This window comes from Prorops nasuta, unplaced genomic scaffold (assembly GCF_024137725.1).
Source record: "Prorops nasuta isolate Cenicafe-Biocafe unplaced genomic scaffold, Cenicafe_Pnas_1.2 PNAS00006, whole genome shotgun sequence".
NCBI lineage: Eukaryota > Metazoa > Arthropoda > Insecta > Hymenoptera > Bethylidae > Prorops > Prorops nasuta.
Window position 1 is genome coordinate 10,129,408 of NW_027116803.1, and position 15,042 is coordinate 10,144,449.

At 30.7% G+C, this 15,042-nt stretch overlaps 1 protein-coding gene across 1 annotated transcript; it reads left to right on the top strand.

Annotated features, from left to right (window-relative positions):
• Positions 1 to 13,093: 13,093 nt before the first annotated feature.
• LOC136774682 (uncharacterized) lies at positions 13,094 to 14,484 on the top strand. The gene is made up of 2 exons (XM_066729095.1): positions 13,094 to 13,123; positions 13,588 to 14,484. The coding sequence occupies exons 1-2, from the start codon at positions 13,094 to 13,096 to the stop codon at positions 14,482 to 14,484; spliced, it is 927 nt and encodes a 308-aa protein (XP_066585192.1).
• The last annotated feature ends 558 nt before the right edge of the window (positions 14,485 to 15,042 follow it).

Sequence of the window (15,042 nt, forward strand, 5' to 3'; positions counted from 1 at the left end):
TAAATTAATTGTAATACAAGTGGTGCATTTTAATTAAGTCTGTATAGTACGTACTATACATCTCAGGCACACACATCATTGCAAATCTGTGAAAGAATAAATCATGGTCAATCATTTGCTCATTGAGAATACTAGTGCAATTTATATAGTCAGATTTTATATTTTTTGCAAGTCTGGAAAATATTTGTTACATAACTGGCTCTTTGTATTTTATATCATTAAGTTTATAAATCATAAATAAATTTAGATAATTTTAAGAGTAAAAAGTTTACATGTATGAAACACGGTTAATATTGGATACGTAAATAAAAATACTGACCACGTAGACTTTATAATTATTATCTCAAAAAATATATAAGAATCCACATGGGTGAAACTAAATCTTCTTTTCTCTGCTGAATCTTAGCTTACTTAAGCGTAACCATTCACTCGCTGTTTTTTCAAACTCGCACTCATCAACGCCCTTAGCTCTTAATACACCTATAAATATTTAAAATACAATAACAGAAGTATCTGCAGAGTGTGTCATTTAATTCACACCAGAGCATGGGCATAAGTAATCAATTTTCTTTATAACTATAAGAGATATAAATTTTTTGTGTCATACATTTTTTTATATAAATAAGAAGTACACTTGGAAAAGTTGAGTGGAAAAAATTGGTATAATTCAAAGTAACAAAGACAATTAAATTTTTATATCCACGCTCGGGAGCGAATTAAGTGACACAGCCTGAATAAAGACTCTTTATAAAAGTATTAAATTATAATATTACTTACTTTTAAGAATGCGTATGCATTTCAAATCACATACGCGAGTATTATTCGAGCGTCCACACCACGAACAAGAAATTCCAAATTTATTCGTAAATAAATTATTCATACATCGTTGAACCATATTTTTTACACCCATACTTCCAATGTGCTTCATGAATTCGACCTAAAATGTAAAAAGTTCGTCACTTAGAACGCTCTAAAATAGATACGAAAGAATACGTTTATTTTTATCGCCGTAATTATTAAAAATAAACATTGAAATTTCATAATTTTACTTACAAATTTGGCCTTTATTTCATCAGCTTCAATGGAAACTTCAAAGCTTTTAAGAGCTTCTAAGGAATCTATAGGCAATACGTTTTCAAAGTCATTATCATTATGATTTCCGGTTTGAGCAAAGTATTTTTCAATATTCTTCAATCTTTTATCAAAGTTTTTAATATATTGAAGTGACTCTGTACATATTGCAGTCAACTTTGCTGTAACAGAAATTTCATTAATTTTTTCAAATTAATTGGAACATTTTACGTACTCACATAAGAAATTAGATAAAGCTTTTACCAATGTCAGCAGCTGTTGCTACTTCCATTGTTGGAATTGAATTTGAAATAATTGGGGAACCTGTAATGATGAATTTACTTCAAACATTCTATTTCATACTAAATTATCTAATCAAAAAAATATTTAATTATAAATGGCCACAGAAATCTTACTTAAGAAAAAAAATTAATTGTGATCTATTAAACTTACTAGGAATATTATTCAGCTCATTGGCATTAAAAACAAGCTCATTCGTAGGAGAAAAAGAAAAGGTACTATCGAAAACGTAATTTTCTCTCAATTTATCTTGACATTCGGATTCGGGTTCATGTGGAAGAATTATTACATTACGAATTTTTTTCGTAGGTGACTTCTGATTTCTGATGGAAAGTTGACCGCTGTTTCTTTTTCTTGAAACCGGTAAACTTGGAGGTGATTCTATAAAATAAAAAAAATAAAAAAATACTTAAGTAAAAATATATATATTATATCAATATTATACATTACAGGAAATTGAATCCTTTACAATTCAGCTGACTTCACTCTGTAGTTTCTAAGCAGGATTTTTATATACTACACTATGGCACGAAACACTCTCATACATAAATTTTTCCTAGAAAGTACAGAATGAAGTTAGATGAAATGTAAAGTTATCAATTTCCTGTAGTGTACATTATATGAAAAAAAAATACCGTAATCTTCATCGGCAGTGTTATCGGAGTAAATATAAGAATCATCCAAATGTTTTTCCTGTGGAATTCTTTTACCACGGCCCTTACTTTCATCAGTAGATGACAGATAATTAGCATCCTCTGCTTTTTTTCGTGCCTTTTCCAAATTCTCTGTAATTTTATTATTTTTTTATTTAATTTACGCTTTAAATGATCTCAAATTCAAGGGATATTTACCACAATAACATTCAAATTTTACATCAAACAGAGACCAACATGGATCTGGAGAAATATTCTTTCTTATTAAAAAATTTGCATTTTTACTATTGGGCCACTGACATTTCGTTAGATCTTCCGATAACCAAGAGGATGGTATTTCAGAAAAGGTTCCTTCTTTAGGAAATTGCACCACGGCATATGGTAAATTCATTTTCATAAACAATGTATATCTTCTATAATAGATGGCATAAATTTTATGAAATATTACATATATATATATATGTACACTACCGGTCAAAAGTTTAAGACCACTTGAGAAATTCGGCTGAAAAACAGTTGCTTCTTTAAACGCGCATAGCTTGATAATGAAGAAAGATAATAGAAAATTCGAAACACCATTAGAAAGGTGATGAAATTCTGCATACGGTGGAATTAGATTCATTTCCTAGAAGCTGATAATTACAGAATTGCAATTAAATAAAAATGCTACTAAATTAAAAAATTTTAATTTTTCGTTATGTCAATTCAACCTGTTGCAGCCCTTGTAATAATTATGGTAACTATGTGAAACTTTGGTGACATAAAGCTCAAAGTTTTAGCTTTAATTTGAGCCATCAAACGTAATGATATTCATCGTATTTCCTTATTTTCATAACGTTTTTCTGAGTAATGTCGAGAAAAATTTTTGACCGAAAAACAACTGCCCAAGCATTTAAGACAATTTCAGATGGAAGAATCCGTCGGTATTAACGACTTATTCTGTTTATTCCATGTTGCACTTTTATTCAAAAAACACAAGCACTATTCAATTTTAAATTAAATCAACAAATGTAGAGTAATAATTAACCAAATCTATTTTATTAATTCGAAGATTTACGATTATCATATTTCTTTTAATTGAATAAAAGTGCAATATGGAATAAGTAGAATAAGTCGTTAATACCGACGGATTCTTCCATCTGAAATTGTCTTAAATGCTTGGGCAGTTGTTTTTCGGTCAAAAATTTTTCTCGACATTACTCAGAAAAACGTTATGAAAATAAGGAAATACGATGAATATCATTACGTTTGATGGCTCAAATTAAAGCTAAAACTTTGAGCTTTATGTCACCAAAGTTTCACATAGTTACCATAATTATTACAAGTGCTGCAATAGGTTGAATTGACATAACGAAAAATTAAAATTTTTTAATTTAGCAGCATTTTTATTTAATTGCAATTCTGTAATTATCAGCTTCTAGGAAATGAATCTAATTCCACCGTATGCAGAATTTCATCACCTTTCTAATGGTGTTTCGAATTTTCTATTATCTTTCTTCATTATCAAGCTATGCGCGTTTAAAGAAGCAACTGTTTTTCAGCCGAATTTCTCAAGTGGTCTTAAACTTTTGACCGGTAGTGTATATATACGCATATATAATATAAGTTTTCAATATTACAGAGTCAGAAAAGAAGATATTTTATCTGTAAGATAGAATACGTCAAGGTTTACGAAATAATTAATGCAATAAAGTAATAATTATACTGCAATTACCATCTAAAGATGTACTATCTACTTTTAAACATTTACATGATATTTCATGAGCTGGAACAATTGTGCATTGTATTTCTGCATCATTAAGAGATAACTCATATATCCCTAGCAATGTTGAATCACAGGGTGAAGAGAAGAAAGGTTCAAAGGAAGTATATTGTTTAACACTAAAATTAAGAATATTATCATGGAAGAAAATTTTATGGACTATAGCTATATTACCATTTAAAAGAATGCAACAATTATTTGGACTTTTCGTAGATAGGGTATACCCATCAAATTCTACCCTTTTCAATGTACTTTTATCCTTATTGTAATGAAGTATTGGGTATTTTTTGGAAGGCGAAATGAAACTTTCACTCAATTTTCGTTCTTCAACAATTCTGTTTGCTATTTGTTCCAAGGGTTTACTGGATATTTTCAAACGTTTCTTGATTTTATACAAACAGTTTTCAAATTTAAATGCAGAATACGACTCAATTGTTCCTAATCGCTTCACATCTTCACATATGTGCAGTAAATTATGCACATTATGCGATAAATGATCGTCTCCATAATATTCACGAAATTTTCGGACAAAGTAGTGAAAAAGAGATTGTGCGTAATCAAGCAGATGTTTATATTGATTATTAGATACGATTCTTAAAGCTACACATAGAGTGGTAAAGTGAATGTATAGTTTCTTTGGCAAGACATTTTTCATTATAATTACTCCAGTATAGAGCGCAAAAAGCCGAAACTCGGTTGCTTTCCACCGATCTAAATCTAAAAAATTCCTTGGTTGGCGAGCAAATTCCGTAGGTATAAACATCCTAATTTTTTTATTACGTTGTTGAGCTATATCTAATAAAACTGTATTAAACCTTATATTTACAGGACCTCTAATCCAAAAACGAAGTAATCTTTTAATAACACCGGGGTAAACGAGATGCATGCAATCTAACGGTACATTAGAAATCATACCAATATCTAAAGTCTCCAAAGCTCTTGGCTGACATAAATATTTTTCTACATGATGTTCCTCGTGCTGTCTGCTTTTAAATGAAAGATCTGTTCTTAATGGTGAGTTTTCTTCCAGAAAAACCACTTTTCTACTAATAAATTCTCCTTCTTGGATACATTTGGTGCAACTAAAATATCCTGTATGTCCTTTTATACCACAGACTAATGATTTGGCTGGAGCATCACATACAACTGCATTTATCTTAATACGTATAATGGTACCATTTATAACGAAACCATTAGAAAGAATAGGTTTCGCTTCATGTACAAATGGTTTTAAGAAAATGTCAACATCTTTGGGTTTACACTTACCGTGGTAAATACTAATAATGAATGGTTCTGTATAAAAATTTGTAACTATAGCACCTAAAATCGGCCAGAATTGACTACTAGAACCTTTGGTAATAGGTAACCCATCAATATTAACATTTAATTTTATTGATGCTGGTAATTCTTGTACTGAATAGTATTTATTAATTGTATACGTTAAGCCTTCTTTAAAACCGAAATGTATCAATTTAGCATCATCCATTTTAATTAATTGTAAAAATGTATCACGCGGCGTCTGCATTAACGTTCTACTATCGTTAGGGACACATAAATTATTCTTTGATAAAATTTTCAATATATCATTGACAGCACTATGACTAACGTTATGTTTGATTACCCAAAGTTTTAGGTCATTTTTCAAAGAATACTTCATTTTTTCCTCATCTTCTGATGACAAAACTTCGAAATTACTATCACTATCCGATGACGAATTGAGAAGTCTATCATCATTCTCCGATAAAACATTCTGACGGTCAGGATCAATAAAATCTGATTCTCCTTCATCAAAAATTGAAGTTATATTCAAATTGAGCTTAGGGAAAGGCGCATTATGTTTCTCTTCGTTATAACTAGCATTTTGAACATTATTATTTTCTCTACAAATTTTCTTAGTTTGATTAGAAGTTACAACAACTTGAAATTTAGTACTTTCAGACAAAATAATTCTTCGTTTCTGACGCTGTGATAAATCAGTAAAATTTTTACGCGACATAGTGAATATTTTATTTTATATCTCTGAATTAATCCGGATAAACATTCGGAAGAATATACATTGCAGAATAAAAAATATTGAGTTCCATGAAACTCAATCTATAAGAAATAAAAAACATTAGGTATTTTCAAGTTAACAAGAGCTCATGAAATAATAAAAATAGTGGTACTCACCAATAATAATTCCTTTCTACAGATTTAATTTATAAAACATTAATAGTCAACTGGGTGAAACTCATTGGTATCTTTTTTAAACACTGAATGCAATATTTTCTTACTAACAGTGGTTATAAAAATCTTCATTACATGTAGAGTAAACAAATACTATCTTTTAGTTGGAAAGGATGCGTTGCTCAATTTGGATTACGTATGAACAGTAAGCAAATCCTATTTTGTGGCAGGAAACAGGATTGTAAAATATCTATATAACAAAATAAAGATAACTGTAACCTGCTAAGAAGATAATTGATGCATTTTTTTCTGGCTATATATTAATTATGATTTAACATAGGCATGAGTTATAATTAACAGATACACTCTTTAGATTATATCATTAAGATTATGAATTTATCACAAAAGCTTAATAATAATAAAGAGCATACTATATTTCAATGAAAAAGGTAAAGCTAATATCCATTAAAGAGATGCATAGGAATGTATTCACCAGCATAAATTATATTGAAAACTCTACAAGAAATGTAATGGTAAATAATATGTTTAAGTTTAAAAGAGCTAGCGTAGATCATTTTGAGCTAGTTAATGCAATACATAGCCTTTTTATTTAAGTCGCAAACTGTATAATTATTAAAATCCTATAAAAAAAAACAGATAGTTACATATATTGTGGTAAGATATGGTACAGTTGCAATGCTGCTTGTAACTACATATTTTAAAATTTCATAAATAAGGAACTTTACTAGTGTACTATATGTATTTTATAATTAAAGTTTATAGTACATTATATATCTTGAAGAATATAGCGCATAGAATATTTCAGCAAATGAATTAAAATTAACATTAATTTAAAAGATTTATATAAATGTACTGACCAGCAAATTTTGCATTAATAACTCCAGAAGTAAAACAAACTTATCATTTGAAGTAGATAAAATACAATCCAAATCAGCCAATTTATTCTTAGTCGAGTAGTGCAGCATGCCAAGAGTATTAGAAAACTATAAGAAAGAATAAGGAAGAATATAATAAGTGTCAAGATGACAACCAGTTTCTTGTAGATACATATATTAAAACTTAATGTAAACAGAAACACTTTAAAAGAGGTTCTATATTTATAACTAATTTATGTAAATGTAACCATAAAGCATTAGCAGATTATTATAAGGAGCATAGAAAATGCAGCTATACAAAAATCTGTTGTAATATATAACATAGAAAATGAATAAAGATACGGCTAAATTAATTTTCTAGAATAGCAGGAGAAAAGCTATTTTCCATGTGCAGGTTAAGCATAAAAGAAATATTTCCAGACATATACTTAATTTATAACTACGGAATTAGAAAACTCAAAAAGAATAATTTCAGTAAAAAAATGCATAAAAATGATAAGTTCACTTACCAACAATTACCATATAAGTACTTTATGGTGCTACAAAAATTGAAGATCTAACCAGATCTAACACTGCTGCTGTATGCACTTAACGGACATTAACCACCATTTAACGGTCGCTTAGTTCAAAATTGCGATTTTGAAGCTGGAAGCAAGGGTGCAATTCAGTATTGTTCAGAAATGATTCGGTTGTGATAGAGCAATTTGGATTCATCCTGAACTAACCCCTCTCGAACATTTATGTCTCATTTAAGTAACAATTGTTATATTGCATTAAAATTACAATTGTGATATAAGTGTTACATATCAATGTAACGTATATGTAATATTACATTTTTATAGTAAATGTTACAGATCATATATGTAACAAAGAAATATAACTTTCGTCCTTTTCCAGTGCTTTTGGAGTATATCATAAATATATATCATAAATATATATGTAAAGTAACTTTGAAATATTATATTGTTCTCTTAATACTCTTTTCATGTTATGTAACAGTAATGTAATGGTTTGCTGGGTTATAATGTTTCATCTGCATATCTTTACGCAAACATGTGACTGCTTAGCCTATTTCCCACTATTCTAGATGCTCCTTCTTGTTTCTGATATAATCTGTAAATAAGAAAATTATAATATAAACATTGCTAATTAAGATAAAATATGTATAAATTAAAATTAGATAGGAATTATACGATACAATTTTCTTCCAATTGTTGCTTTGCTACTTATAGCTCAAGTCATATATAATAGTTCCCAGACTTACTGTTTAAATATACATATACATCGGTTAATAAAAAATTAAAATGATGAAAGATCTGCTTATTACAACAACTTTCTATCCTCATTAACATTAGTCACCAAAAGTTTTTGTAAATTATAATGTTTTATCTGCATATCTTTACACAAACATGTGACTGCTTAGCCAATTTCCCCCTATTATAGATGCTCCTTCTTCTTTCTGAAATAACCTGTAAATAAAACAAAATTTTAATATAAACAATGCTAATTAAGAGAAAATTTGCTTGGATTAATTTTGGATACATATTAAACAATATAATTTTCTTTCAATTGTTGCTTTGCTACCTAAAGCTCAAGTCATACATAATAGTTCCCAGACTTACTATTTAAATATACATATACAAAAATTAATGACTATTTTAAATGATGAAATGTCTACTTATTACTAAAACCATCTATCTTCAATAGTTAGGCACTAACAGTTTACGTATGTTAAAATGTTTTATATGCTTATCTTTACGTAAATATTTGAGAGTTTACCCAATTTTCCACTATTCTAGATGCTCCTTCTTTCTGACATATCCTGTAAATAAGACAAATTTATTATATAAATAATGCTACTTAAGAGAAAATTGGTTTGAATTAAAATTGGATATGTACGTATTATACAATATAATTTTCCTTTTAATTGTTGCTTTGTTACATAAAGCTCATATTAAACATAATATAATTGAACAATTTTATAATATCCACAAATGGCTCATACTCAACATACCGCTGCTGGATACAAATTATTTCTACTCTTTTTTGCCATTCGGATGCTTGTTGTTGCATTATTTAAGAATATATTGCCTGGCAATCATTTTATAAGAATATAATAACAATACAAGAGGCTATGAACCGAAAATGTGATAATATTTAAATTTCCACTACCTGCAGGTCACAAATTAAATTGAAATAAGTATTTCAATATTATTGTATTAGAGTTTATTGATAAGCACCATGTATCACTTGTAACGTCCAGGGTTGTGCAATTACTAATTTTAACACGATGCTCAACTACGATTTCATATCGTCGCTGAGCCTTTAGGTAGCGTTATTATATTCTTTTAATTTAGGTGTCGTAGGTAAGAAAAAAATAAAATCCTGGGCGTACAAAATGAGAAGAAGATGTGAAATTCAGAATAAAAAAAAACAATATAATTCAAATGTTACCTGATAATGATGAACAACAATGATAAAAAAAAGTAGAAGGTAGAAGGGAGACTCTCCTGTTGCTGTTTATTGGACTACGGTCGTCGTTGCCGTAGGGAACCAGGGATGATTGTGTGAGTGTTCGGTGAAAAGAAAATGTGTGCACTGAGTCGATTGTAATAAATTTTAATTTAGTAACTAAATCGCTAGGTTATACAAAAACTACTGCTCTTGAATTTTAACAATATTATGAATCGCGAACTTTGTCTCACTTTCTAGGTTAAAGACTTATGCAATTTCTTGAATTTAATTGACTTAATCGAACGTAAAAAATGAGTCTAACTTGAAAAGGAATGAATGGAAGAAGAAGAATGCAACCAGCGTCCATCTGCTCCGCTCTTAAATAATTAGCTGGGGGGGGGGGGGGGGGAAGAACGTTGCGTCGCCTTCAGCCAATCAGAAGGCGCTACTGCCTAAGCTTGGGTACGCTAGAGAATGAGACAAAGGGTGCTGAGCTTGCACCTTTTGTATATAATCGTTTACTTATAACTAAACGCAATTATTAGATAATATTAACAAAATCTAAAGATTAATACGGCATTAGCCGTCGCATGAGCAAAATGTGTCCTAATCCGGACGCGAGAGAAAAGTAATAATAATAAAAAAAAGGAAAAAGGAGGAAACTGCGAGAGGAAAACGATCATCGTTTTAGGGTTAAAGATCCCACAACAATTAAATTGTTAAACGGTTGACCGCTTCCAAGGGCGAGTTATAATAAAAAATTATGCACGTGTCTACCTGTGGTTCGATATCCCGTTACTCATGGGACCGGATGTCTAATGTTTCTTATTCCTATGGTTGGACTTATATAAACGGTGGCCCGAATGGTTACGGAGAAGAAAGGGAGGAAAAAGAAAACGCTAAAATAGTTAGGCGTGAAAAATATATGCCCGAATGGTTACGGAGGAAAACACTTAATACTTTATCGCAATTATGTTCCCCATGGTTTATTGGGATTAGGAAAGTTGAAATTCCAATACCTATCTTCGTAGATAATGGAATTTACAAAGGTTCGATTGTTTTTTTTTTGCTGAAGGGTTTCTTTATGCAAATAAAAAGCATGCTTGCAGCAAAGGCATGTGTTAAGTGGAGCAATGAAAAGTAATGATCTATGGCAGATGTTACAAAAGATGTGGTTAACATCTTTTGCAGCTCTAAGTCGGTGTTGGCGAATTGTTGCTAGGATACTTCGTTTGTTGTCCGGAAGGGCGGCCTCGCAATAGGCACAGATCCTTTGGGTTGGATTGGTCCTAACATATTTGTATAGTAACCGCTCACAAACGAAGAGTTCCTTTGGGGCCATGCTGATAATAAAACGGATTTGATGGTTAAAATTTGGACACAGGATGTATTAAAGATAGAATAGAAGAGGCATAAGGCAGTAAGCGTGAGATCCGCTGACTAGTGTCTGAGAGAAACGTTATCGCGAGTAACGTGACTAACGGTGGATTTTCTGAGGAAAGAAACAAAGAGAGAGAAAGAGAAAATAAGGAAGAGAACAAAATTAGTATTTGTTAAACAAATTGACCCAAAGAGGAGGAAAAAATATGGAGAATTGTAAGGTGAGGAAGATTCTGGACATTGAAGAACTTTGAATTTAATGTGCTGCCTGCAATCTTTTATTCCCGACTAAGGGAAAGTGCTAGCATTTTAAATGACCAAGAAGGCAAAATAGATTACCCAACAGGAAAGAATGATTAATAAAAGAAAGGTTATTTAACAATCGAGTTAATTAATTCCTTTCTAAGAAAGGGGGGGAAGGGGCTGGGTCCGCGTGGCGCGATGGTAAGGCGATCGCTGGCGCGTTTTGGAAACGTGAAACATTTTTAAATATAAATAAGACATTTACTCCTAAACGCAAGGAAAGATAATGAATGAAACAAAATGTTCAAGAACAACTTCAAGGGATGCTAATGATCGGTCTGAACAAAATAATGAAAGTATCGAAACAATATTACATTTACTCTAGGGTAACAAATCTATTTAAAAGAAAAAAAAATTTCGGGAACGCTTAAGAATTAAGAATAATCGGCCTGGACGTTACACACTATATACCAAACAGAATTCTCCAACATAATCTGAAATTAATACAAAAAAATATATCTGTAAAAACATGAATATGTATTTATATATTTTAATATTTTTGTCTTACAATCTTATAGATCTTACGCAATGTAAAATACCAGGCCTCTTTTTAGTCGAAATCTATATTTATCATCCTCCGTAGCATTGTCTAATTAAATGATTTTCTAATATCCATAAATGGCTCATACTCTACATAATCACCACGTTACCAAAATTGGCTCAAATGATGTAAAAATGACTGGATTTCTGGTCGTAATGTCGTCATCTCGACCAATCTTGCTACTGGGGCAGCTCCTGGATACAATTTGATAACTTCTATTTTATTTTCCCATTCCGATACTTGTTGTTGCATTTTCGAAGAATATATTACCTGCCAATCATTTTATAAGAATATAATAACAATAGTTTAAAATATTAATGGTACATGACTGCATATAAGTATATAAAAGTACTTATATAGATTCAATTTTTAAACATACGTACAAACCAAGTTATGGCCAATTTAAATGATGAAAGAAGATTTATTTTGTCAATAAAACCTTCTAACCCTATTGAAATTAGTCACAAACAGTTACTGTATGTCAAATTATTCTTTCTGTCTACCTTTATATATTTATCATTCTCATTGATCTTCGATTATTCCAACTATTTCTTGCATATTTCCAAAACAATCTGCTATTTAGGAAACAATAATAATATTCACTAACATATATAACAGAAAGACTAAGACTGAATTAAATCTAAATATTAATTGTTAAATGTTATTTACTTTCTAATTTGTCCATCGTAATCCATTATATCTGATTTAAATAACCTGAGTAAGCTTGAAGTATATGCTTGTATACAACTGCGTATATAAATATATAAAAATATCTAGATTCAATTTTTAAACATACGTACAACCAAGTTATAGCAAATTTAAATGATGAAAGAAGATATATTTATTAATATAACCTTCTTACCTCATTAAATTTATAAGTCACAAAAGATCAATGTATGCTTAATTCTTGTTTCTGCATACCTTTATATATGTAATCTGTTCGATCTGCCATTCGTTCATCTGCTTTCTGCATTTTGCTAACACAATCTGTAATTTTGAAAACACATACTATAATAATAATATTGATAAACACATTTAATATTAAAACTGAGTAAATAAAAATCAGATATTGAAAAATGTTATTTAACTTTTAATTTGTTCTTCAAGATGCATTGAAACTAACCTAAATAATCTGCGCGTATTAAGGGTTATAGACTATACCACAACTATTTTCCTTGTTTTGGCATCATTTTGTTACCAATTACTTTATTAATTGGAATGTGATGAGCGTTTATAAACGCATGGGTTTCTATTAGTCACTCTATTTCCTGTAATCTATAAAACAATGAAATCACAAAGTACCATTGCTCAAATATTTAAATATTTGTTCTAACAAACAATACTTATCTAATTGTTTTCTGGATCACTGCCATATAATTGATGCATCCAAATTTTAACAATGAATTCACGTGGAAAACTCACGTGCGAATCATACTAACAAAACGAACACTTCGATGGATGCTACATATACGTCGCGCCTGCGTTGCGGCCATGTTGGAATCTGTTTCACACCTACAGCACGAACACATTCGAACTATATCGGAAGAGTGGTGGAGAAGGACAGAAGATGTCGTTGATAGGCTTCTTTTGTGAAAGAGTGAGACTTCCGAGCGAGACAACAATTTTCGGTCGGAAGAAGAAGAAAAGCTGAAACTAAAATAGCTGATCGTAATTGCTCAATCTTGATATCTCAGCATTGAGTGTACCGATTTAGACGTTTGTAGTCTCATTCGAAAGCTTATAATCGATTTATATCATGAAAGTTTCATTAAAATTTTCATTAAATGAACCGATCGGAAAATATATCCATCGGAAGAATCGAGTGGTATAGTTTGGTTCAATCTTCGCGTAAAAGTAAGTAGTGTCGCGCGGCTCGTATTTTTTTAATTACTTGCCGCGTAACACTACCGTGTTACTTGATCACCGTTAAATAGTAAACATCAGAAGCTTTTAACAACGTTATACGATAAGAAAAGATACGTTATACACATTAGAATATTGAAAACATGATTAAAACATGGTCTTCAACCGGATAAAATACATCGTATTTTACAATTTAAGCAAAAGGAATGGTTACGCGTTTACATTGAATTGAACACGGAATTACGTGTAAAAGCTAATAATGATTTTGAAAAAAACTTATATAAATTAATGAATAATGCCGTTTTTGGTAAAACAATGGAAAATGTTCGAAATCATGTGGATGTAAAATTGTATACTGTATGGGACGGTCGTTATGGTGCTAATTCATATATTTCAAAACCTAATTTTCATAGTAGAGTTATTTTTAATGAAAACTTAAAAGCGATTAAAATGAATAGATTATGTGTAACGATTAATAAACCCATTTACGTTGGTATGTCAATATTAGATATTTCAGAAATTTGTTTATATGATTTTCACTATAATTACATGAAAACGAGCTTTAATGATTGCGCTAAAATTTTATTTATGGATAGTGATAGCTTGATTTATGAGATCAAACATTTTGATATTTATGAAACTATTAAAAGAGATTGTAGAACAATGTTTGATACCAGTGATTATTCGACAAATAATATTTATAAAATACCATTGGTTAATAAAAAAGTGCCTGGGCTGATGAAAGATGAAAATAATGAATATATAATGAAAGAATTTATTGGTTTAAGATCAAAAATGTATGCCATACAAGTTTTCGATAAATGTGACATAAAGAAAATTAAGGGAATTTCATCAAATGTTGTAAAAAGAAACATTACTTTTCAAGATAATTTAGATTGTCTATACAATCAAGATATTAAAGTAAGTTTACCAGGTAGAATAAATTCTAAAATGCACAAAGTGTTTAGTATTTTAGGAGAAAAAATAGCTTTAAATCCATACGATGATAAACGTTTTATAATGGATGATTTTGTAAATACACTACCATGGGGACATTTTAAAAGTAATGAAAAAAAATGTAAAGATAGAGAATAATATGTATGTTAAAATGTTATTTTGTAAAACAATTTTAAAGAATAATAAAAAAAACATATATGCATATATTGTAATATTGCGTTTTCGCAGCGTTACAGTAGCTGCCATCTAGCGCTTTGCTAATCTCAAGCGCTAGATAGGTGGGTCGTGTGCGAATTAGGAAGTTATCAACCGATGAGTTATTTATCGAGGATCGGTAACTTGTCGGCTTCCTAGTGTCGCGCGATGGGTGTATCGGGGCAGCGGCGGGACAGACGCAGAGCCTTACCTGCTCCCGCGGACTGCCCCGACACACGTAGTTTGGAGGATCATAGGAACAGTGTTAAGAAGAAACCCCGCCGCCGGAACAAGCTGCAGCAAGGCAGCAGCCGCCGCAGCGAACCAGAAAAAAATGCAGACGGAAGTGCAACGATTGCCACCTTTCCGCGAACCCATACCGGACAGCGGAGCTTACCAGCCCTTCGAGCCAGTGTCAAGGGCGAGAAAGAGAAAGAGAGAGAGAGACGAGAGGGAGAGAGAGGAAAGAGCGAGAGAGAGACGAGAGAGGAGAAGAGAACC